The 23,882-nt window shown below is 29.5% G+C and overlaps 6 protein-coding genes across 6 annotated transcripts, besides 8 other annotated features; 4 read left to right on the forward strand and 2 right to left on the reverse strand.

Moving 5' to 3' along the window:
• The first annotated feature begins 396 nt into the window (after window positions 1-396).
• Window positions 397-433: a mobile genetic element.
• A 685-nt stretch (window positions 434-1,118) lies between these two features.
• Window positions 1,119-1,156: a mobile genetic element.
• Window positions 1,157-1,462: 306 nt separating this feature from the next.
• Window positions 1,463-1,654: a mobile genetic element.
• A 781-nt stretch (window positions 1,655-2,435) lies between these two features.
• Window positions 2,436-2,472: a mobile genetic element.
• Window positions 2,473-3,153: 681 nt separating this feature from the next.
• Window positions 3,154-3,190: a mobile genetic element.
• Window positions 3,191-3,460: 270 nt separating this feature from the next.
• Window positions 3,461-3,497: a mobile genetic element.
• A 705-nt stretch (window positions 3,498-4,202) lies between these two features.
• Window positions 4,203-4,855: a mobile genetic element.
• A 31-nt stretch (window positions 4,856-4,886) lies between these two features.
• Window positions 4,887-5,558, forward strand: TVAGG3_0706200 (pre-mRNA branch point binding; the record flags this gene model as incomplete). The annotated part of the gene is made up of 1 exon (XM_001309732.1): window positions 4,887-5,252. The coding sequence occupies one exon, from the start codon at window positions 4,887-4,889 to the stop codon at window positions 5,250-5,252; it is 366 nt and encodes a 121-aa protein (XP_001309733.1).
• Window positions 5,559-5,984: 426 nt separating this feature from the next.
• TVAGG3_0706210 (spectrin binding) lies at window positions 5,985-7,565 on the forward strand (the record flags this gene model as incomplete). Its single annotated transcript, XM_001309731.1, has 1 exon — window positions 5,985-7,565. One exon carries the CDS (start codon window positions 5,985-5,987, stop codon window positions 7,563-7,565), a length of 1,581 nt encoding a protein of 526 aa, XP_001309732.1.
• A 36-nt stretch (window positions 7,566-7,601) lies between these two features.
• TVAGG3_0706220 (glycine-rich protein family) lies at window positions 7,602-8,405 on the reverse strand (the record flags this gene model as incomplete). The annotated part of the gene is made up of 1 exon (XM_001309730.1): window positions 7,602-8,405. The coding sequence occupies one exon, from the start codon at window positions 8,403-8,405 to the stop codon at window positions 7,602-7,604; it is 804 nt and encodes a 267-aa protein (XP_001309731.1).
• A 454-nt stretch (window positions 8,406-8,859) lies between these two features.
• TVAGG3_0706230 (ATPase activity, coupled to transmembrane movement of substances) lies at window positions 8,860-11,941 on the reverse strand (the record flags this gene model as incomplete). The annotated part of the gene is made up of 1 exon (XM_001309729.1): window positions 8,860-10,452. The coding sequence occupies one exon, from the start codon at window positions 10,450-10,452 to the stop codon at window positions 8,860-8,862; it is 1,593 nt and encodes a 530-aa protein (XP_001309730.1).
• A 341-nt stretch (window positions 11,942-12,282) lies between these two features.
• Window positions 12,283-13,566: a mobile genetic element.
• Window positions 13,567-14,803: 1,237 nt separating this feature from the next.
• Window positions 14,804-22,364, forward strand: TVAGG3_0706250 (beige/BEACH-related family; the record flags this gene model as incomplete). The annotated part of the gene is made up of 1 exon (XM_001309728.1): window positions 14,814-22,109. The coding sequence occupies one exon, from the start codon at window positions 14,814-14,816 to the stop codon at window positions 22,107-22,109; it is 7,296 nt and encodes a 2,431-aa protein (XP_001309729.1).
• A 26-nt stretch (window positions 22,365-22,390) lies between these two features.
• On the forward strand, window positions 22,391-23,881 carry TVAGG3_0706260 (uncharacterized protein; the record flags this gene model as incomplete). Its single annotated transcript, XM_001309727.1, has 1 exon — window positions 22,391-23,881. The coding sequence occupies one exon, from the start codon at window positions 22,391-22,393 to the stop codon at window positions 23,879-23,881; it is 1,491 nt and encodes a 496-aa protein (XP_001309728.1).
• Window position 23,882: the final 1 nt, after the last annotated feature.

The following is a 23,882-nucleotide window of genomic DNA, read 5'->3' on the forward strand; positions in this document are numbered from 1 at the left end:
ATGTGTAATCTGCTCAGTTTTAAATTTTAAGAATGGTTGGCGCATTTACAGTAGATGGTTATCAATATTTCAATAAATAATAATAGAAATAACCCAAATTTATTTCATCATTTATAAACTTTTTGATCTTAGTGCTTTTATGATTCCACAATGAAATGTTTGCTTGATGAAGAAGCCAATCATATATGTTAAATCTCAATATATCTCAGTGAACAATAATAATCTGGAAAAATCTCACAATTCATTTTCAGTAAAGATCCAAATGCATAAACCCTAGCTGTTTACAACATGAAAACTGTCTTTTTAATTTGATTAATTCATTTTGCATTTATTAAATAGAAATGAGGTTAAATATAATTCGTTTCATCTCAGATAATGAAAAAGATGCTTAAGGTGTAATAAACAGAAATTCATCAAAAGTGACAGCTCTCAATTTTTTGACATTTGTAAATTCTAAATTGAATGAGAAAAATGAAATAATACTAAGCATAATACAATATTCTAGATTTAATTATAATTAGGAAAAAGTTAGTTTTGAGAGTACTTTTCATAGGCATATAGAATGAAATCTTCTGAAAAATAATATCACATAAACTCATATTATTTTCTAATATATAACTATTTTATATAAAAATCAAATTCAATGATCTTAAAAGCGAAGGATAAACCTCAAAATTTACGAATATAATGAGTGGGAATATAATGCTTATCTATCATAAAACCATATGAAATATCAATTTTATTTTTCATATTCAAATGGACTCAGTGTTAACATTTAACATTTTTTGCTAATTGTCGTCAAAAATTAGGCGTAAAGCAAAAATTGATATTTCATATGGTTTTATGATAGATAAGCATTATATTCCCACTCATTATATTCGTAAATTTTGAGGTTTATCCTTCGCTTTTAAGATCATTGAATTTGATTTTTATATAAAATAGTTATATATTAGAAAATAATATGAGTTTATGTGATATTATTTTTCAGAAGATTTTGTGTTCTTCTTCAAAATTTTATTTTTTTATTAAAAAGAATCTTTGCAAAATATACATTTACTTTAATTAATATTTAAAAACGTGCTCTATCAAAAGTTCCAAAAATTCAATATTTTAGCTTTTCTGAGGTGTCACTTTTGATGAATTTCTGTTTACAACAAGGGTGCACCCGTATGTACGTTTATTTGAGAGGAGGAGGATTACCCTCTCAATTTTGAGGGATTCGTTAGTTTATTTTCTCGATGAATATGCAATAAAATTTGATTTTTACCTTATCAATATACTTCATATAATATACACATGTTCATGTAAAAACTTTTTTCCAAAATCCTCAGGAATTAAGGGATTTTTGAATTTTAAAATTTTTTTCGAATTTTTTCGAAAAAAAAATATTTTCAGAACAGCCTTAACGGCTAAGATTTAGGAACAATGTTAAGTATCAAAAAGAAAGGAGGTCTGATATAGATAGGGCTGTACAAGATTTAAAAAAACATTGCCGGGGTACCGTAGAGGCCTAAAAAAATCGCGCCTCGGCGGCAAGCCGCCTCGGCATTAAGAATGCGCATCTAAATTTTTATATGTCCTTCTTTCTTTTATTTTTCCCTTCCCTTCCTTTTCTTTTTCTTTTTTTCCCTCCTCTTGCTCTCATTTACCTTTTTTTTCCTTTTCTCATCATTTTTCAAAATTAAAATTTTATCAAAAATCTTGCCTATAAAAGCAGATTATGGAACCTTTTAATGCCTCTTAATCAATATTATACAGCATAAAGCATATTAAATGAAAGTAATTACGTATAAATTTATTTTATTATCTTATTTATTAATTCTTTAGCATGTATTGTTTAATATTAACTTTTCTGTACATTAAATATGATATCTCCAAAGTATGAATGCCTTGTAACGAAAAAACTTAATTTTATGTTGAATATTTGTCACAAACATTAGATTATTAAAATATATGTTGGATATCCCTTAGTATGAGACTTCATGACTCTTGTTGTCTAACGTGAGCTTTGGATTGAAAGTTTGCTACAGCACATAAGTATTCTGTGGTTAAAAAACCACATGAGCTTTAAAAACTATAAAATCAAAAATAATTGTTATAATTAATGAAGAAGTAATTTAAAACGATTTTATTTATATCAAATTTTATATATTTTTTGGATCAAATCCATTTTAATAGAATTTATATACTATTCATCTATTAGTAAACACTACGTATATTATTTTTAAGCTATCTTATTTTTTTGAAATTTATTCAAATCTTTGTCGCAAGAAGAATTGCATGATAAATAAAAACATTTAATCAAAGTCAATTTTATTTTTCATATTCAAATGGACTGAGGTTAACATTTAACATTTTTTCTAATTGTCGTCAAAAATTAGGCGTAAAGCAAAAATTGATATTTCATATGGTTTTATGATAGATAAGCATTATATTTTTAAACAGAAATTCATCAAAAAGTGACACCTCAGAAAAGCTAAAATATTGAATTTTTGGAACTTTTGATAGAGCACGTTTTTAAATATTAATTAAAGTAAATGTATATTTTGTAAAGATTTTTTTAATAAAAAATAAAATTTTGAAGAAGAACACAAAATCTTCTGAAAATAATATCACATAAACTCATATTATTTTCTAATATATAACTATTTTAATATAAAAATCAAATTCAATGATCTTAAAGCGAAGGATAAACCTCAAAATTTACGAATATAATGAGTGGGAATATAATGCTTATCTATCATAAAACCATATGAAATATCAATTTTTGCTTTACGCCTAATTTTTGACGACAATTAGCAAAAAATGTTAAATGTTAACACTGAGTCCATTTGAATATGAAAAATAAAATTGATATTTCATATGGTTTTATGATAGATAAGCATTATATTCCCACTCATTATATTCGTAAATTTTGAGGTTTATCCTTCGCTTTTAAGATCATTGAATTTGATTTTTATAAAAATAGTTATATATTAGAAAATAATATGAGTTTATGTGATATTATTTTTCAGAAGATTTCATTCTATATGCCTATGAAAAGTACTCTCAAAACTAACTTTTTCCTAATTATAATTAAATCTAGAATATTATATTATGCTTAGTATTATTTCATTTTTCTCATTCAATTTAGAATTTACAAATGTTAAAAAATTGAGAGCTGTCACTTTTGATGAATTTCTGTTTATTACAATATTCCCACTCATTATATTCGTAAATTTTGAGGTTTATCCTTCGCTTTTAAGATCATTGAATTTGATTTTTATATAAAATAGTTATATATTAGAAAATAATATGAGTTTATGTGATATTATTTTTCAGAAGATTTCATTCTATATGCCTATGAAAAGTACTCTCAAAACTAACTTTTCCCTAATTATAATTAAATCTAGAATATTGTATTATGCTTAGTATTATTTCATTTTTCTCATTCAATTTAGAATTTACAAATGTCAAAAAATTGAGAGCTGTCACTTTTGATGAATTTCTGTTTATTACAGCATTGTTATTAATAATGAAAAATAAAGCTTATTTCAATGAAAATTGTTCTGCAAATTTATTTCACTTTTGACCTCACTTTTCCGTAATTCAATTTTTTACTTTTAATATTTTAGATCTTCATAATATCATTTGAAAAATTAACCATATAAAAAAATCAAGTTATCAATTCACTTTTTCCGTAATTCAAAAATCAAACATATAAATAATATATCTTTTTATCAAATATTATTATTATAATCTATGAAAAATGAGGTCCGGAAATTTTGCGGATTCCCGTAACTCAATTTTACGGAAAAAGTGCAGTAAACTATTCAAAATACGGAAAAATTGGTGTAAACTAATGATTTTACGGTAAAATCACGGAAAGTCCCGGAAGAATATATGTGCCTATATGAAATTATACAAAAATGAATCAAACACATTTTAAAAGATTGTTCTTGTATTATAAATGCTATTCGCAGATTTATTAGTTGAAGAAAATTACCAAATTTTTGCCGATTTACAAAAAATGATTTACAAAGCATATTTTTATAAGGCTTTAAAAATCTTTAAAATGTGACCGGTGACGGAAATCCATGGTAACCAACCGCGGTTCCCGTTTGGAATGCCATAGATATAGACAACATATATCGTTGAAGGTTGAAAAAATCTCTAATATTTGAGCCCAAAATTTCAAATTTTAATTTTTTGAAAAAAGAGGCCACCCGTATGTACGTTTATTTGCGAGGAGGAGGATTATATTTTTGAAAGGGTGAAACATTATGAATATGTTAATTATATAATAATATGTATTATTATAAAAAAGAAAAAATAAAGCACGTTAAAATTTTTCTTTCTTGATTTTTTACAAAATCTACTTAGAATTATGCAAAATATGACTAAATAATTATAAATTTCAAGTTAAATTTTAATTTTGATAAATAATTTAAATTTCAAAATACCAAGTTCAGTTCGACTATGTATGTAGTAATTCCTCAATAAAGTGCCAAAACCCTATTAAAATATATGAACATTTTCAACATTTTAATGTTTTTATTTAAAAATTTGATGGAATATGAGCTTCAAACAATTATTATGTAAATAAAAATAATTAAATATATGTATTTATTCGTATTACAACCGTAGTAAGTCGATTCTTCCTTTCTTCTACTGAGATTTGAATTTGATTTAGAATTGTAAAGAAATTCAAAGGGAAAATACTAGCGGATAAAAACTACCTCCATGAAAGAGTCATAATGGAGTCAAGTTGTATTTTTTGATATTTTTTGCTTTTCGAGCCTAAATAGGTAGCCAAGATAATGCCTAAAAATAAGGTTCTAAATTCTGAAGTTTACATGATCCTCTCGTGTGCACCCTTAATTGACATTGATTCATTTTTCAGACAAATGGATGATAATGATCAATCGGAGTTCATTCCTTTTCAATCCAGAAAAACTCATTGGGGATCAAAAGATCATCGTCCTGTAGTCCAAAATGTTGCAACTATCCTTCCACCAGGACTTCCTCCACAAATTTTAAAAACATTATTATTAAGAATCCAATTAGAAGATGCACAGTACAATTTATCACATATAAATACAGAAAAAGAGTATATAAATTGGCTTGAAAACTCTATCGACTATTCTTCATGGAATGGCGAATCAGAAAATGCTATTATCTCAAAAGCAAAGGAGAATTGCCTCAAGGAAATAAATGAAATTAACAAGGAAATGGAGTCGTTGTATCCTAGCATTTTACCAGTTTCTAAATAGTTATTGAACAATTTCCAATGCGAAAAATCCAATCTCTATAAAAGAAAATCATTGACTGTACAAAACAGTTGCTAATTCATTTAGCTAAACATGAAATTCGGATAAAATTTATAGAAATAATGCATTAAATAACAGCAACTATATTCAGAAATAGTATAGTATCAATTCAAATTCTTAAATTAGAAGAAGCAACCAAGTACACATGAAAATTTTCAAATTTTTGATATCAAATTCACTATTACAGGTTATTTCTTAATAGATTTAATAATTTTGACACATATTATAAATAAAAATTTTATTAGTTATAGTATAAAATTCTATTTCCAATATACCCCATAATTGATATCTTTACGAAGATTACTTGAGGACTCTAGTGGAAAAATTATCCTCTTCTCTTCAGCATAAGTCTAAGATTCTTGGGAAGTAGAATTCCTATAGATTAATTCTTTTTACTAATATATATAAATCATTATAGAAATTAGATCTTAGGATGTCGCATGGGAGACATTGGGGATCTGAATCCACCAAACAAAGCTCCTCAATTTTCGTCCCTTAGCATCCTACACTTGAGAGACGAATTTATATCGCTTATTGAGTCAAAGAAATACAGACAAATTATTATACAACATCTCTTCCTGAGTGTGCTATGAACAATATCTGATTGTTTCGATAAAACTTTTTATTTCAGAATTCATTTTTTCTAAGCCCATAAAAAGTGTCCATATTAAAAAAATGTCTGAGATTCAAGGTAAATATTATGAGCTCATGGAGTTATTCAAAGATTATGACGATGCATTCAAATCATTATACAAGTTAAAGACAAACAAGGAATATGAAATTAACGAAATTTACCTAAAAATTAAAGCAATTTTAATCGAATCCAATCTTTTTTCACCAAAACAGATATTAGAGAAAATTTGTTTGATGATTAGATACAATAATCGTTATTGTTCTTCTTATATAATGATAATGAAAAAGATATTTGCTGATTATCAACAATTAAAGCTTCATAATGATTCCCCAGTATATAATCTGCTTGATAAGGAAAATTTAACCCCGCATTTCAATGAAAACTATCAAATTCTGTTTTTACAAGATTCAATTTTCAAACAGATAATTGATGATAATATAAATTCATTTATTCAGTTCACAGAAAAGGATGGCTTTGATCATTCTCTATTTTCAGAAACAGCACTATTTCCAGATGAATTAACACATTATTCACTGCTTGAATTATGTTGTTATTATGGATCTGTTAATTGTTTTAAAATTTTGAGATCGAAATTCAATACAGAAATTACTCCAAAATGTCTTCAACTTTCATTCTTAAGTGGTGTTCCAGACATCATGAATGAATGCTTGAAATACCAACAACCAGATAAGAAAACTATGGAATATGCAATTGCTTCTCACAACAGTGATTTCTTTACATATTTAATGAACAAATATGGTATTGAAGTAAATTTAAAGTGCTTTGCTGAATTTAATAATTTACAAGATTTCTTTATTTATCTAGATCATACTAATAATATTGATAAGTTCTTTGTTTATTCACCTGATTTCCATCTTATTTCCCTTGTTGAATATCTACTTTCTCATGGAGCAAATATCAACGCAAAGTTTGAATTTACTGCTCTTCATAATGCAGTAATAAATGAACGAAAAGATATTGTAGAATTTCTTGTATCTAATGGAGCGGATATCAATGAAAGAAAAACACTTGGAGAGACAGCGCTTCATTATGCAGCATATGAAGATTATGCTGATATTGCCGAATTTCTAATCGCACATGGAATTGATATTCAAGCTGAAGATAACAATGGCTGCACAGCAATGCATAGAGCAGCAAATCATAATAGTTTAAGAATTATCGATGTTCTTGTTTCGCACGGCGCTGATGCTAATGCAAAAGATGAAGAAAATGAAACTCCCCTTCATGCTGCTGCTTATTCAAATTACATATTGGCAGCAGAAAAGCTCTTTTCTTATGGAGCTGAAATCGATGCAAAAGATAATGAAGGCTGCACTCCTCTTCACAGAGCAGTTTGGTTTAGTGACAATGATTTTGTTGAGATGCTCATTTCGCATGGTGCGGATATTAATGCTAAAGATTACATGGATAGAACTCCTCTTCATCATGCAGCAAATCAAAATCGAAAGGAAGCTGCAAGAATTCTTATTAACCATGGTTGTGAAATTAATTGCAAAGATAAACGAAATCATACTCCTCTTGATGTAGTATCCAAGTTCGGCGGAAAGCGAATGGCTGATTTCCTAATTTCACAGGGGGCTAAAGGTTCTAGTGAACAATAATTAAAAACATGTATGTAATTGCAAATTGTAAATTTTTTATTCATTAGATAAAAGAGTAAAACTTATAAATAAAAAACATAATTGTACATTAAAACCATGTTTTAAAATACATGAACAGACAAAACAATCCAACGGAGTGATGATCGCATATCCATGGGATGACTGCTCACCTTTACTTCCCTTTGATACCTTTAATGAAACTACTTGCTGTCCATTTAACATTAGAATATCATTGAAGTATAATCCAGAATAATGAATTGGTTTTCCTCTATGGAAAATTTTTCCTTCGGTAGAATTTTCTGCGATAGCATTACATCCTTCATATCCACTCACAAAACTTGAGCCTCCGCTCCCAACACCAGCAAAAGCAATTCCCCCTCCTCCATAATATCCACCACCACCGTTAGGACCCCAATCATCAGGTATAGCTCCGGTTCCACCTATTCCAAACTTTCCAGAAGTACCACAGTGATAAGGACTATTAGTTTGACATCCATATGATCCACCTGATGTTTGAGTGCCTCCTGTTGTTGTGGTTGAATAATAGGTATTCTTTGATGAAAGGCCTACAAGACCTCCTCCATCACCGCCACAAAATCTTTCTCCGCTTCCTGCACCGGCGGCGACCATAATCCTACTTTTCAATGAAGCAAAATCATACCAATTTTCTGATTTTGTGAGGCGAATATCGGTCGCTCCACCGGCCGTTTGTGATTCGAGATTTTGTCTAATATTTGCATTAAATGATTCATAGCCTTGCTTTCCTGCTTCTCCAATATAGATGTACAAATCTTGTGATTGATTAAAATTAATAATTCCTGATACATATCCTCCATTCATTGTAGTATCGGTGCATTGTATTGTATTAGTATGACTAATATAACCTTCGGCTCCCCAAAGTTCAAATTTATAGGTCCCTATTTCAGCATGGAAAACTTGATATGAACCTGTAAATCTATATATTTTACTCCGATTTTGTACTATACCTCGTGTAAAACCCTAATAAAAAGATAAGATTAGCTCCTTAGAAGAGCTATCTAAAAATTGAGAAGAAAAATTTTAAACGTAAAATCAAATTTATAATGTTATACTACACTGATTATTATTTCACAATATCAATTTCAGAGGCTCACAAAATCGAAAAATTTTCTGAGAAAAATTTTTACCAAAAATAAAGGTAATCTCAAGAAGATCTAAACGACAGATTTCGATTTTTCTTATTCAGAAATTAAATACAACCATAAATAAATCAAATAATATATTTACAATACAAACAAAAAAATACATTTGAAATTTAATATTCATCTCCATCAGCAATCATCCTAAGCATTACATGCTCAAGATTCTCCACCGATATAGTATATCCTTCTGCGTTTGTTGACTTGATATCCTTGTCAAGACGCTTTAATAACGCAGGAATTTGGTTACAGACAGGTAACATGATGCAATCACCTCTTTCGAAGTCAATAACAGCATCAGGTATATCCAATTTAGTCATTTCTAGGACATCCGAAATAACCTTATCATAATCTTTTTCATCTTCCTTACAAATGACGTGTAATCTATATCCACACTTATACTGTTGTCTTAAATCACTCGATGTTCCTTGGAATTTGATAATTCCTTTTTCCATTACGAATAATCTTGACACAACAGCTTCTCCTTCTTCCAGAGAGTGGCTTGCGATGATTGTTGTCGTATTTCTGAAGTAAGAAGCGATACTCCATACGAGCTGTCTCTTTTTTACGTCAACGCCAACAGTTGGTTCATCCAAAATAACAAAAGAAGGACTTCCTATGAAAGCCATGGCCGTGGAGACACATCTCTTCTGGCCGGCTGATAGTTTGTTGGGATTTCGGTCTAAAATATCCGAAATGTCAAGAAAAGAGGCCATTTGGTCGATTTTTTCTTTAATTTCTGATTTTTTAACGCCTCTTAAGCGAGCAAAGAACACTAGATGTTCTCTAACAGATAAATAATCAAAGAATAAATTGTCTTGGTAACAATATCCTGTACATCGCTGTAAATCAAGAAATGAAGCTTCATTTCCGAAAATTTCAAGGGATCCGGAGTTAACAGGGATTGCTCCTGTAAGGGATTGCAACAACGTGGTCTTCCCACTACCATTTGGCCCGATAAGTAGAATAACTTCGCCTTTTTTGATATCAAAATTTGCGTTGTTGACAGCGACGATGTTTTTCTCTCCAGTATATATCTTAGTCAAATCCTTGACACTTAGGAACTTTTCACTCTCTTCAAAGTCGAAAAATTTTGAAAGATGAAATAATCTCTTCCAAGCGACTTTTTTGAAGAGATTATTGATGCCAAGAGGTGGTAGACCCCATTGTTTTGGTGCAAACAACACCGAAATCATAAAAAGAAAAGAATAGAAGAAAATTTGGAAAAATAAAAATCCAATTAATTGATTTGTAGTGAAAAGCTGGTGCATTCCAGGGTTTTTGAACGACATAGGTATTTCATTTTGTATATTCAACAACAGATTCTGGTAAAAGTTATGAACAACAGCTGATGGAAGAAAAATACAATTTGTTTTTGGATTTGATTGGATAACAGAAGGAAGGAACCATCCATATGTCGTAAGTAATATGTAAAGAAGAATAAACAATCCAAATCTACCAAATCTGTTGAAAAAAGGTGCCATAAAAACTCCGGAAGTGTACATCGCTAAAGAACTAAAGATAAAGAACAGGAAAAGCATTCCAAAGCTTACTCCTGTTTGGAAAACTTTCTTATGAGTATATTCTGTGATCGAAAAAAATAATGCAGCAAAAATACAATATCCGAAGTCAAAAAGTATAAATCCGAGCCAAATAACGCCATCTTTGATACCAGAGATGTTTAGCAATATCAATGCGCGGCTATGCATCCACCTTGTTAAAGGATAATAATGGGATAAAATTAAAAATATAAAAATCGCAGGGAATACCCATTCGCTCCAAACGAAACTTTTTGTATTGTCAATATTGTGAAAGGTAAAGAGTCCTTTTGAGTAAGATATATTTAAATGACTAATATTTTGTAAATAAACATTAAGTAAGCTATTTGAAAATGGGAAATCGTCGATATTCACTGTAAAGTAAGAAACATTTAACGTTGTAAGATTTTCATCTGAAGAAATTCTTGGAATAAAAATGGATTCTAAAGATTGGTACTTTAAATCAATATTTTTGGGATTTATTCGGAATTTATTGTCGGAAATATTTGTAAAAACTTGCTTTATTAATCTCTTATCTTTATCTGTGCTAGCGAAAATAAAAATTGTTCGATTATATGCATCAACAGTTGAAGGAATTGAAAAGTTGACTAATGTATGGTTGCGGTAAAAATCATATGCTAGGAATGAAATGCTATCAGCACAATTTGCAAAAATTAATGCAACAGAACTAAAAACAAAGAAATAAACTAAGGCTGATTTACTGCGCATTTTGAAATCTAGGTTCATCCATAAGAATATAGACTGAATAGCACTAACTCGCTTGGAAGTTTCTTGTGAATTCTGGTCTAATTCTTCTAAAATCATAATTATTTTTTGACAGTAATAATTTTTTTTTCCGGTTATAATAACCCCATCCTATTTTTTAAAAAATTCTTTCTCCACGATCATTTTATATCATTGATCGTACACCATTCGTTTCATGTATACAATCTTTGTTATCAACTTTATTTTAGGTAATTCCAAGTATCCATATATATTAAAAATAATAATATTTATTAGAGTGAATACAATAGTTAAGTAATACAATAGAAAAAGTAAATTTTATCTTTATCAATATTTTTTTTTTAATTAATAAGACAAACAAACTATTATCGATTAGAAACTTCTGGTTCTAATTTCAATACAACTGATTTAATAATCTAGACGTCAAATGATATCTGAAATAATGTGTTATTATTGTAAACAATTGCATCCATTATACAAGAGTTTTCAATTAGCTTATTTTCGGTAAGTCTAGTAGTTTTGGACTATTTATTGTTTTGAATTTTGTTTTGATTTAAAACATCCAAATTTACTATAATCTACCGTAATTGATCGGAATATTTTGGGTAAATATAGATGAGAATTCTGCTTTGATCGATTTTTTGATGGTTTTGATTCTTTGAAAAAATTTTTATCTAAATAAACTCTCCATTGTTTTGATCTGATATTGAAAGGTTTATAAATATCCCATGTATTTTCTGGTGGAAGTTCAGTAATGGTTAAATCGTATTTTACTGTATTCATTTCCAACTCAGAATGAGAATTTGGATCCGGTTGCTTCTTTTGAACCCACTTCTGAGGAGTTTCAGTCGAATTAATTGAAGGAGAGCTCATAAAACGAAAGAACTCTAATTGTTTGATGATAGCTTAATTGATTACAGTTTTTGAATAATTTTGACTAAGAATTTTTTTGGTCAGAAATGAAGGAATTAGTATCAAGAAACAATTTATAGGTATTAAAAATTCTTGACATTTTGTTTCAAACAATTTTCAAACATTAAATCGGTCCCAATTTCCAAATCATTAACAACATCTATTTGAATTTTTAATTCAAAATTTGATTTTTATAAGACAGAATAGAATATTGTAAACTTCTCAAATTTGATTTCTTTAATCTCCGCTTAAATTGGTGTTAATATTCTTTTTAACAAGGAAATTATATAAGATTCATAATATGATGCTTATGTTATTACAATAGGTTGGACATAGAATTTGAAAGAGTAGGGGTAATTTTAGCTAAAAGTGACACACCTGCAAAAAGTGACACACCCGTGAAGGGTGTGATTACCGATCGGTAATTTCGACAGTTTAGAATTTAAAATTTTTTATGGAACTGTTGCGAGTTTCATAAAGAATTTAAGGAATATAAGCAAAGATTTGAATCAAAATCTTAGACCTAAGCCGCTCGATTCGCTCGCGGCTTCCGCGAATTACAGATCAGCAAAGATTTGAATCAAAATCTTCGAACTAAGCCAATCGCTTCGCTCGCGGCTTTCTTTATTATTTTAAATTTGCATATTTCCATCAAAAGTTCATAAGGTAAAAAATTTCGTTTATATTATTGCAAAATAAAATCTTCATTATTAAGATAAGTACCTTAATATGTACGTAAATTTTAATGAAATTTATACAACATTATAAAAATTTATGAATAAAAACTTGATATAAAATAACATTTTTATTTTTACTAAGAAAAAAAAGGTTTTTGATAATAAATTTATTTTATTTCGAAAAAGTAGCAATAATCGTAAAAGGGTATTGATAGGCTTGCTAAAGTAACTAATTTTAGCTGTCAAATACTTTTGTATTTTGAAGTAAATTAGTATAAATTTGTTTTTACTTTTAGTTCGAAAAAGTAACAATAATCGTAAAAGGGTATTGATAGGCTTGCTAAAGTAACTAATTTTAGCTGTCAAATACTTTTGTATTTTGAAGTAAATTAGTATAAATTTGTTTTTACTTTTAGTTCGAAAAAGTAGCAATAATCGTAAAAGGGTATTGATAGGCTTGCTAAAGTAACTAATTTTAGCTGTCAAATACTTTTGTATTTTGAAGTAAATTAGTATAAATTTGTTTTTACTTTTAGTTCGAAAAAGTAGCAATAATCGTAAAAGGGTATTGATAGGCTTGCTAAAGTAACTAATTTTAGCTGTCAAATACTTTTGTATTTTGAAGTAAATTAGTATAAATTTGTTTTTACTTTTAGTTCGAAAAAGTAACAATAATCGTAAAAGGGTATTGATAGGCTTGCTAAAGTAACTAATTTTAGCTGTCAAATACTTTTGTATTTTGAAGTAAATTAGTATAAATTTGATATTATTTTAACTCCCTTTGAAAACCTCAATTTTCCATACAGAGGGAACGGGAATAGCATCCAATATTCCCTGAGAATGGTTGCGCATTCTCAGTTCCCTCTATATTCCGAACGAAGCTCTCATCGGTCTTTTTTTTAATACTAAACGTTTTTTTTCCTGTCACTTTTAGCTAAAATTTGGGTTTGCCGAATTTGAAAAATCTAAAACAAATGAAGAAATATAGGGAATAAAAACGTTTGCAAACAATTTGTCATAAAATTTGAAGTTTCATTCAAGATTTTGATCTTGTTCAACAAATCTTACCCTGATAAAAATGATGTTGCATGCTAAGATCAGTCATAATGTAAACCTCTCAATTTTATTGTCGTGGGAAGTATCTCAATTCCTTCAAAAAAATTGAAAAACTATTTAATTTTAAAAATATAATACTTTTAATTAGTTAATTAATTGGAGATATTCTTAAAAAATCACTTTTGATAATACTTTTGAGAACTTTAATTAAAAAAATATATTCAAAAATATCCAGGATATCAAGAGGGAATTGTTCCTTATGAGGTATATTGTTATGATGTATACCTCATAAGGAACAATTCCCTCCTTAAAATCGTAGACATTTTTATACTTATTAATCAACCTTTCAAAATCATATTCCTCTGAAAAGTTATTTTATTAAAAATTTAGAATTTTAATAAATATAGAGTTTGAATTTCATACAATACCTATATATTTTCAATAATGGAATTTGAAAACCATTCTCAAAAGTTCTCAGAAAACCTTTTTTTCATTAATTTTAAGAAATCTGAGTATTAAATTAAGTGATAAATTCGTTTGACACTACTTTAATTTTTAAATTCAAAAAATTATATGTGCTTCTTAAAATGACTCAAAAAATTTTATTATAAAATAATATATAATATTAAAAATCCCACAACATTTTTTACTTTACATAATCGTACTTCCTCGACGATTAATTTCCACTCAATTTCTATCGTTGACCGAACTTAGCATGCAACAATGATACGTATATCTTTGAAAAATTAACAGTTAAATTGAACCAATGGATAGTTTGTGTGCTACTAAGGATGTCGTTTTGTCCCCAGGGGGAATATTGCATTCCCCACTTTTTCTTCCATAGTTTTACTTGCTTTATAAACGATGATGTTTCGAATTCTGAAATTTTGTGATGTTTCTGATACAAAATTTTTATATGAAATTTATGTTGATGGATAAACAAATATATATATATTTTGATAATTAAATTGAAAGGATCAGAAATAAATTTTTTATGAGTAAAAGTGACATGTTATTTTTTGAACTTTTTTCTGAGAATATTAATATACTGATTGCAAAAATCTAAAATTTCTGTGAAACAAAGCGGATTGAAACTTTTTGTAAATTTGTCAAAAAATACTCAATTGGATAACCTTCCCTAAGATGAATGTAAATTCGGACCTTTATGATAATCCAGTTCATGCAGTTCTTCAATTAACAAATACTTTGGAAGATGACTATACTAATTGCCCTCCAGCATTTCAAAAATACTTCAAAAATGTTAAACTTCCAAAATTTAACAAGAAAACACTTGCGAAATTCGATGTGAACACTGAATCAACAGACAAAATCGTTGAAATGCTGCTTAAATCAGGTTATTCTTTTCCATTTTTTCCGCAATTGATTCCTCTTCTTTCAAATTCGAACAGTGGAATAGAGTACAATAAATTTGTCTTGTGCTGGGTTCTTAATACTGCAATTTCTTATACGATTTACTTCCATAATACGTCCGATTTAACTTACTCTGATAGTGTTTTGAAATTATTACTTATGTATACGAATTCCGACTATACTAACTACATTATCTCATGCTTTATATATGTATTTACAACTATTTCGATATCGTTTAATGAAAATAACATAGAAATTTACATGATGATTTTACTTCAATTCTTTTCATTGCCATTTTCCCATGATATTCAATCTACAAATCTAATACCAACAGTACTTACAGTTTTACTACGTTCTTTTGAGAAAAATCCTTCATTAGCCACAAAATTTATTGATAAATGTAACGAACTGTTCGAAAACGACATTTTAATGCTTGACCGATACTCTCTAGCTAATCTACTATCACTTACATTACCTCTTATCCTAGAATTACAAGCCTGCGCCCTAAGATTTCTAAAAATCGGAATTAAATCGAAGCTTCCATGCGATTTTGCTACAATATTTTCACTACTTCCTAGATACATGTATAAAACATTCATCGAAACTCCAAACAAAATAAGCTGGGAGAAAAAAAATAATTTGGTCGTATTTGAGACCACAAATGTCTACGACGGCTTGATGGAAGTTGTACAAAATAATCCTAATACGGATACCCTCGAAATGACTGAAATATCTCTACCAGAAGAAATACAATTAACTTACATGTTTCCTACTGAATCGATCATGAAACTTGAGTCGATAATCGATATCTTGGACGGCAAAGAAACATATTCCCTGATTTTCTATGAAGAACTCCTCAAAATTTGCGAAAAATCCGAATTTGAATTTATCGGAAATGCTTTCGCCGGAGCTTTGTATTTTGCAGAGTCTATCTCAACATATACAAATGTAGGTTTAAATCTTGTGAAATCAACGATTTTTGACCCTCATATTACATATTTTGATCATTGTAAGGGATTTAAGTACTTAAACTCCTTGAGAATGCACGCAGTCAACTTAATATTATCAGAGAACTGGTATGAGCCCATGGAAACCTTAGTTCTCTCAAATTATCGTTATCCAAATTTAATTTCGGAACTTTTTTACAGAATAACATACAGTTTGCCATTTCTATCCAGAATGATCGTTACTTATCCGAAATTGGCCAAAGTTTTCCGTCAAATTTTCTCATATTACAGATCTCTCAGAATTTCATCTACAGAGAACATGGAATACATCAAAAGAGCCGAGATATCATGTTATTCGCTCATTGCAGCTCTTTTTAAGAACAAAGAAGCAGCAAAAGTTCTGATTTCTGATATGCTCTTTATGACATCATTTACTTTGCTTCTTTCTGATGATTACACGAGGAAATATTGTTTGGAACAGTTCGAATACCTGTTTTCTGTTCTTCCTTATGAAGATTTAATTTTATTATTTAATTATCTCATTCCTCTTATTGCCAATATCATTATTAACATTGACAATGACAAGAACGTATCAGTTCTCATGGAAATATTCCAATCTCTCCTCAAAATTTTCAGAAATCGGAATGAACTGAAAAATCTTTCCGAAATTTTGATTCCTCATTTCAGTAACTTGATGGAGAACCTCCAGTCATCCAAAGAAAGCCACAAATCCCTGTTTAAGCTCACTTTTTCCTTGTTAATTGAGATATCAATTGAAATTAAAAAACCGTTAATAGTTATCATTGCCAAGACCATTCCAAACATGTTCCAAAGCGATTGTCCAACCGATGTCTATGAAATGTTGGTCAAATTCATGAATGGAAATACAAATAACATGTTACCGAGTTTTATTCTTAAAAACAACAATTCCTTGTTATTGTATTTCAAAGTATGCTTTTGGTACAAACTAATTGACAAATGTCTTGATTTTGCTATGGGATTAATTCAATTTTCCCCTGAAAACGCAAAAATGGCCAACAAAGATGAAGTTGATTTATTTTTATTGTCACAACTGGAGAATTCATCAGAAGTAGAGAAAATCTTGGATTTATTCCGAGAAATAAGTTGTATTTATTCTTCTCCAATGGTTGTGAAATCATATTTTACTTTGTTGTCGCCAATCAACAACAAATTATCAAAGAATCATGTTTTGTTGATGAAAACATTATCAGAGATTTGTTTTAATACATATTGGCTGCAAAAGAAATCATCATTATTAGGAAATACTTTATCAAGTAATGATTTCAAAATTTCTGACAATTTTACAAAAGGATTTTCATTTTTATTTTGGTTTATTATGAGAGCGACAGATACAACTGTCGTACCAATATTTAATATAGAAATAGATGACTTCGTTTTCTCTATTTATATAAGAGAAACAACTTTATGTGCTTTCATTAATTCTAATAATTTTAATCAAGAAATTAGAGTTCCTTATAAATTTAGAAAAGGTGTTTGGTATTATTTAATAATGAATTACAAAATTAACGAAGAGAATACGGAGTTAACAATTAAAATACATCATAATGAATTGTCTATTCTTAAAATGTCTAAAACAACATTTGATCCTGAGAATATTGCGCATGCAAGAATTGGTTCTTTAGTTATGAATAACAAAAGTATAATTGAATTGGGTGTTTCTTTTTTGACTTCACTTTTGAATCAAGAACAAATGAAAGAATTAAGTCTTTGCACGCCAACAAGTAATATATCAGGGTTAGTTAAACCTTTGATATCTTTCGAACCTGGTTCTCAAACAGATTCTCATGATGACTCAAGTTTTGTTTATACAATTGTAAAATTGTGGAAATTTGACATTGTTCTTCCTTTGTTTTCTCTGTTCGATATCAGGTTTTCTGATGGTTCTCTTTGGCAGGACGCGGCATCAGAAACAGTATCAATACTTGCAAAAACATTAATGAGCGGTGATTACGCAGAAAGATACTTTTTTGAACAAAAGAAATTCTCTTTAATCGCTCATATTTTAGTCCAATATCCGCCAAAAACTTTGACATACAAAATTTACATTCAATTTTTCAATTTGTTCGAAATTCTGAACAATATAAACCTCAGAAAACATTTATTTGATTCAATTCTTGCAGAACCATATATCTGGATTACAGCAGATGCAGAAGATCATTTGAACATATTAAAGCATTGGTCAGGAACATTGTTTATCAAAGCTTTGAAGTATTTACAAGAATTCAGACCATTGAATGAGTTATTGAATGTTTTAACTTTCTTTTATTGGTACGAAGACACATCAGGGATTGCTTTTGGAGGAAAAGACAGTAAGAGACCGAGAGATGAAAAGTTGGATATAACAAAATGTAGAATTGAAATTAATAATTGTATAAAATACTTGGCATCTTTGAAATTCACGAAAGATGACTTATGTTTGATAATTAGAACATGTTATAATTGTAATCATGATGAAAAACAAGTCATTTCATTGTTGGATTTATGTGAAGATTTAATTCTTTCTTACGCTGATCAGAAACTCATACAAATTGATATGCAAATGCTTGCTCCTTTGCATGATATGCTCTCGAGATCTGAAGAAGCAATTGCTTACATGATAATCAAAGTTTTCATAGCAATAAGAAAGAAAAATTTGATGTCAAAAAGTGACATTTATTCATTATTTGACATATGCATTTATTCGATGAATACTCAGATATTAAGTCAATCTTTCTTTGTAGGGATATCCAGTTACATCAAACAAATACCAGAACTGTTTCCAATGGCTTGTTGGATTTCTTTCATCAAAAATGACCAAATCATATTTGATGATTTAATTAAAAACATCCAGAAACTCACGCCAAGTCAGGATTACGTTTGCGCTGATACATGGTTCATTTGGCCATTAATAGCTGCTTCAAAAATCAACAAAAGTGATTTGAAAATTTTGATTTCTTTCATGTTGAATTGTCAAAAAAGTGACATCAATTTATTACTTAATCAATTGAGTGTTATATGTGCAGCGTTACCTAATGAGTCTGATGATTACCAATACTCCTTCCTGGAGACTGCTTTAAGAATGCTAGAATCAAACGAAATCAAACAAAATCAAGAAAATTATTTAATTGTCATCAAACACGTTTTCTTGTTTTTGTATTTAAGAAAAGAGGATTCTGTGAATACTACATTGGTTTCTGAGTTCCATAAATCACCTTTCATTTCGAAATCAGAATCCGAAATTATTGAAAAAGGAAAATCTCCGAAAAGGTTCCCAAACGGGTTCGGAATCGTCAAAATATTCAAGATGTCTGCGTTCGACATCAAAAACTACGTTTGCGGATACAGATTTGACTCCCAAAACTCAAAATGGATGGATTCTGATATCGCTGACTCATTTATAAAGATCTTGTCAAAACAGGATACTTTGCAATACGACCAACTAGGTTTGTTGATGCTATCTTTAGTGATGAAATCTAATAATAAAACGAATAAAAGTGACTTGTCACTTTTTGCGAGAATTAATCGGTATACAAATCATCCTGCCGATGTCGCTGAGAACTTTTCGAGGTTGTATGAGCAATCAATTAAATACTTGGATGAAATGAAAGAGATAAACAACGCTGTTTTGGCTCATCATTCGAGTTTAACGAACATTGCAACAAATATGATAACAACAGTGTCTGAAGACATTGATGGAGAAGAGAGAATAATGACACAGTCATATAGTAAGAAGATGTTCGAACAACATGACTCAAATGAGCAGTGGAAAAGAATTATTTCTGCAATGACGGCAGAAAAAGGTCCGTGGTCATCAATTGTACCTGAAAATGTCATAAGATGGAAGAGAGAGAACACAGCATGCTTCGCTTTATGCCCTTATCGTATGAAAAACAACGATAATTTTGATGATCACAAAATTGCTTCTCAATTCAGAGATTCGATCATCACAGAGTTTAGATTTGAGAAGAAGAAGACGGAATATCCTCCGAAAAAGATCTTTTCCGGGTCACAATATGAATTAATCACGAAATGCAAGAGAATAAAGACAAAAGGAACCAAGAAATACCTTCTAGGTATTGCAGCAAACTCAATTGACATGGTTTCTTCTGATTCTTCCATTAGAATTATCCCGAATTCTCATGTGAAGTTTATTTTCTTCAGAACAAGGTACCACAAACCTGTTGCTATCGAGATATTCACGTTTTCTGGTAAATCTTTCTTCCTAGAATTCGTAGAATATAAATCTTCATTCCAAATTTTGGAAAAAATGTCAGAAAACCTCAAAAAGAGGGTCCAAACCACAGGATTCTTGGACTTTTTCTCAATTTCTGGCATCACAGAGAAATGGGTCAATAATAAGATGTCAAACTTCTCTTATTTGATGAATTTAAACGTTTATTCAGGCAGAACATTCAATGACATGTCGCAGTACCCTATTTTCCCTTTAGTTCTCGTTCCTTCGGAGACTTATGACTTAAATGGTCCGAAATCTTTCAGAGATTTGTCAAAACCGATTGGCGCTCAAGATGATGAGAAACTACAGAAGCTGATAGAGAAAATGAATGACAATGAAGAGCATTTCTTGTATACTTCTGGTCCAATTTCAAGTTTAGTCATTTGCCACTACTTAATAAGAATTGAACCGTTCACAACATCACATATTGAGCTCCAGAGTGGCAAATTCGATGTTCCTGATAGGATTTTCTTTAATTATAACGCATCAATGAAGAATATCTATGTTGATTTGAACGATAACAGAGAATTAATCCCAGAGTTCTTCTTCCAACCCGAATTCCTTAAGAACCAGAACAATTTCGACCTCGGAAGGACACAAACCGGAATTATCTCAGATGTGATTCTTCCAGAATGGGCCAGCTCCCCACTAGATTTCATCTACAAGCAGAGAAAAGCTTTGGAATCACAGTACGTTTCAGCACATTTGCATGAGTGGATTGATTTGATGTGGGGATACAAACAGAGAGGCGAAGAAGCAGAGAAAGCTAATAATCTTTACGATCCAAACTTGTACGAAGATGTTTGGGAGAAAAATAAAGAAAATTTGGCCACAAAAACGTTTTTGAAGCTTCTTGGACAAATTCCTCCACATCTTTTCAACAAACCACATCCCCGCAAGGTCATGAATCAGAAGCAATTAATAACTGTTCCTTACCATTACATAAACCAAGAACTGAAATCTGTCACTTTTTATTACGGGTGTGCAGACATGAATGGTCGGTTAATATTAATTGGTGATGATTCATATCTTCGTCTTTACAGTGAGTTAATCACTGATGATGAGTTCGAATTGATCCAATCCGATGCACATTTAATAACATCAAAATTCCTTTCCCAAAACATGTCAAAAGACATGTTATTTAGTTCCGGCAGCGATTTCATTGTAACTGCCAACAAACACAGTAATCAGTTGTTCGTAATTGGCGTTGACAAAGCAGTTACTTTTACAACAACTTCACCTCACAAAGAGATATCAAATATCTCAGCCGATGGAAATTATTTTGCAACGACAGGAACGGACAACATGCTCTATATCTATAGAAGTGGTTTCTCCAAGAAGATCTCCTTCTCAACACACGTTTACAGAGAAACAGTTACTTCTATGTGCGTCAGCGATTCCTACAAAGTTGTTGTTTGCGGAACAAGAGATGGCGGTTTAATCGTCACCAGTTTGACAGATGGCATCACTGTGAGAGTCATGGATGTACACGAGGAACCAGTGAAGATATGCGTAACTCAACAATGGGGATTCATCGTTTGCTTGATTCTGATGCAATCAAATTTCAAAATCGTTGTTTTCACAATTAACGGAGAATTTGTGAATGAAAAAACAGTTAGATGTGATTCACAGGTCACAAACATGTATACTTTCTCAACATACAAAGGATTCGACTACATATGTGTTGTGAATTCACTTGGAAAGTTGTTAGTTGCTGAAGTTTACACTTTAGATTTTAATATTTATTCACCAGGATTAACAAGTGGATTGTGCGCACTGACGTATTCCCAGAACACAGATTGTATTGTATTGATGGAGAAAACAGGAAAAATCATTTACCAACCAATTAATACAACTATGAATTGAAAATTTTTATATTATTTTGTTTATAATATGTTTTACTTTTATATATAGATTTTTGTTATTAGAAATAAATTATTATGCGGTAATATCTTTTTAGTATTTTATAGAATTTATTGAAATATCTTTATCGAAATAGAAACTTATGAAGCAATCTATATAAAGTTAATGTTTCTCAAGTAAATAAGTTTGAGTACACTTTCTAAAGGTTTCATATTTATTTTGTTTGATTTGGATCAATTTGAGATTAAAAGATTGTTTCATCATTCCAGCATAAATGAAATTATATGCTTTCATATGTTCATAGATTTATATGTATTATTCATTTTTATGTAATGGAAGAATTTAAAAGTTATGATCAATATATAATTGATCAAAAGCCTGAAGAGCAACATAAGCACAAGGCCTATATAGATGAAACTAATGACAGTAAAGGCGAAATTGAAGAAGAAACTCTTAATTTGATTGATTCAATTATCGAAGATATGGAAAATATTCAAAATACTAGCATAAAATTGATATTTTCTAACTTAAAAGCTATATTAGAAGAGAATGACCAATATAATATTGCTTCAATTCTTCAAGAAAAAGAAATTTTGAGTTTAATTATTAATATTATACATAGTTCACATCTGACCATCGAAGATAACAAGTATTTAATAGAATTTTTCAATGTTATTTTGAACAATTGCAAAGAAAGATCTTATGATTATTGGATTTCCCAAGATTATGTTGTATATTTGATGAATTGCGCTCATGAAGGACTTCTTAGCCAATATGTATATAATTATGGCTTGACTCCTTGTTTGGCAATGAATGAAACTGTATTTCATCTTTTAATACAAGAGCATTGGATTGATTTCATGTGTGAGAGTTACAGTTCACTCCTTAAAGAGATATCAACTGAAATTGACGAAGCTGAAGAAATTAATATATTTTTCGCAAGAGAATCAATCAAATCAACAATTACGATAGGGTATATTATGGTCGGAAAATATTATTCATTTATATCTGAAGAAGATCTTTCCAAACTAATTGATATTTTTATTCATTCTTTTGCATTTGATTTTTGTAGAAATCATTCTATTTATGCATTGTTCTTACTAGTTAAGATAATACCTAATCATGAAACTGGTTTTCTAAGTAGCGATGATATTCAGCAAATTTTATTAAATATTTCATTGGATAGTAACCAAGCAATAGCTGGATACTCACTTTATATCATTAGGAAAATGCTCTTAAATAATCAATTCTCTCTAATTTCTGAATTAATTCAAAATATTGATACAATTCTTGAAAACTTCTGTTGGGTGGAATTAACAAAACCAGCTAAATATATCCTCAAAATAATGCAAATTCTTGTTCAAGATCCAGAATTGCGAGATGTTTTTTTAACTCAGAATAGATTTCTTTTCTTTGATAGTATTATTAATGATATGGAATTCAATTTGAAGCAGATACTTCTTAACTGCATAATGACAGCGATGTCGTGTTCAACACAATCTTTCATTGAATCTTTGATTAATTCTCATAATTTGATTGAAGAAATCCTATCTTTGACTGAAGAAATCGATCCTGAATCGAAAAATGCATCAATTCTCATTGATTCATTATATTCAATCATTCTATTTTTGGTGAATTCAGGCTGGAGTTGTATAACTTTGGAAGAAGTTCAAAATTTGATATCATTAGATTTTATAATAGATTATTTAGAGATTGATTCACAAAATAAGACAAAAGCAAAGTATATTGTTCAAGTTTTAGAGTCAAATAATTAAT

This window comes from Trichomonas vaginalis, chromosome III, assembly GCF_026262505.1.
Source record: "Trichomonas vaginalis G3 chromosome III, whole genome shotgun sequence".
Classification (NCBI taxonomy): Eukaryota; Parabasalia; order Trichomonadida; family Trichomonadidae; genus Trichomonas; species Trichomonas vaginalis.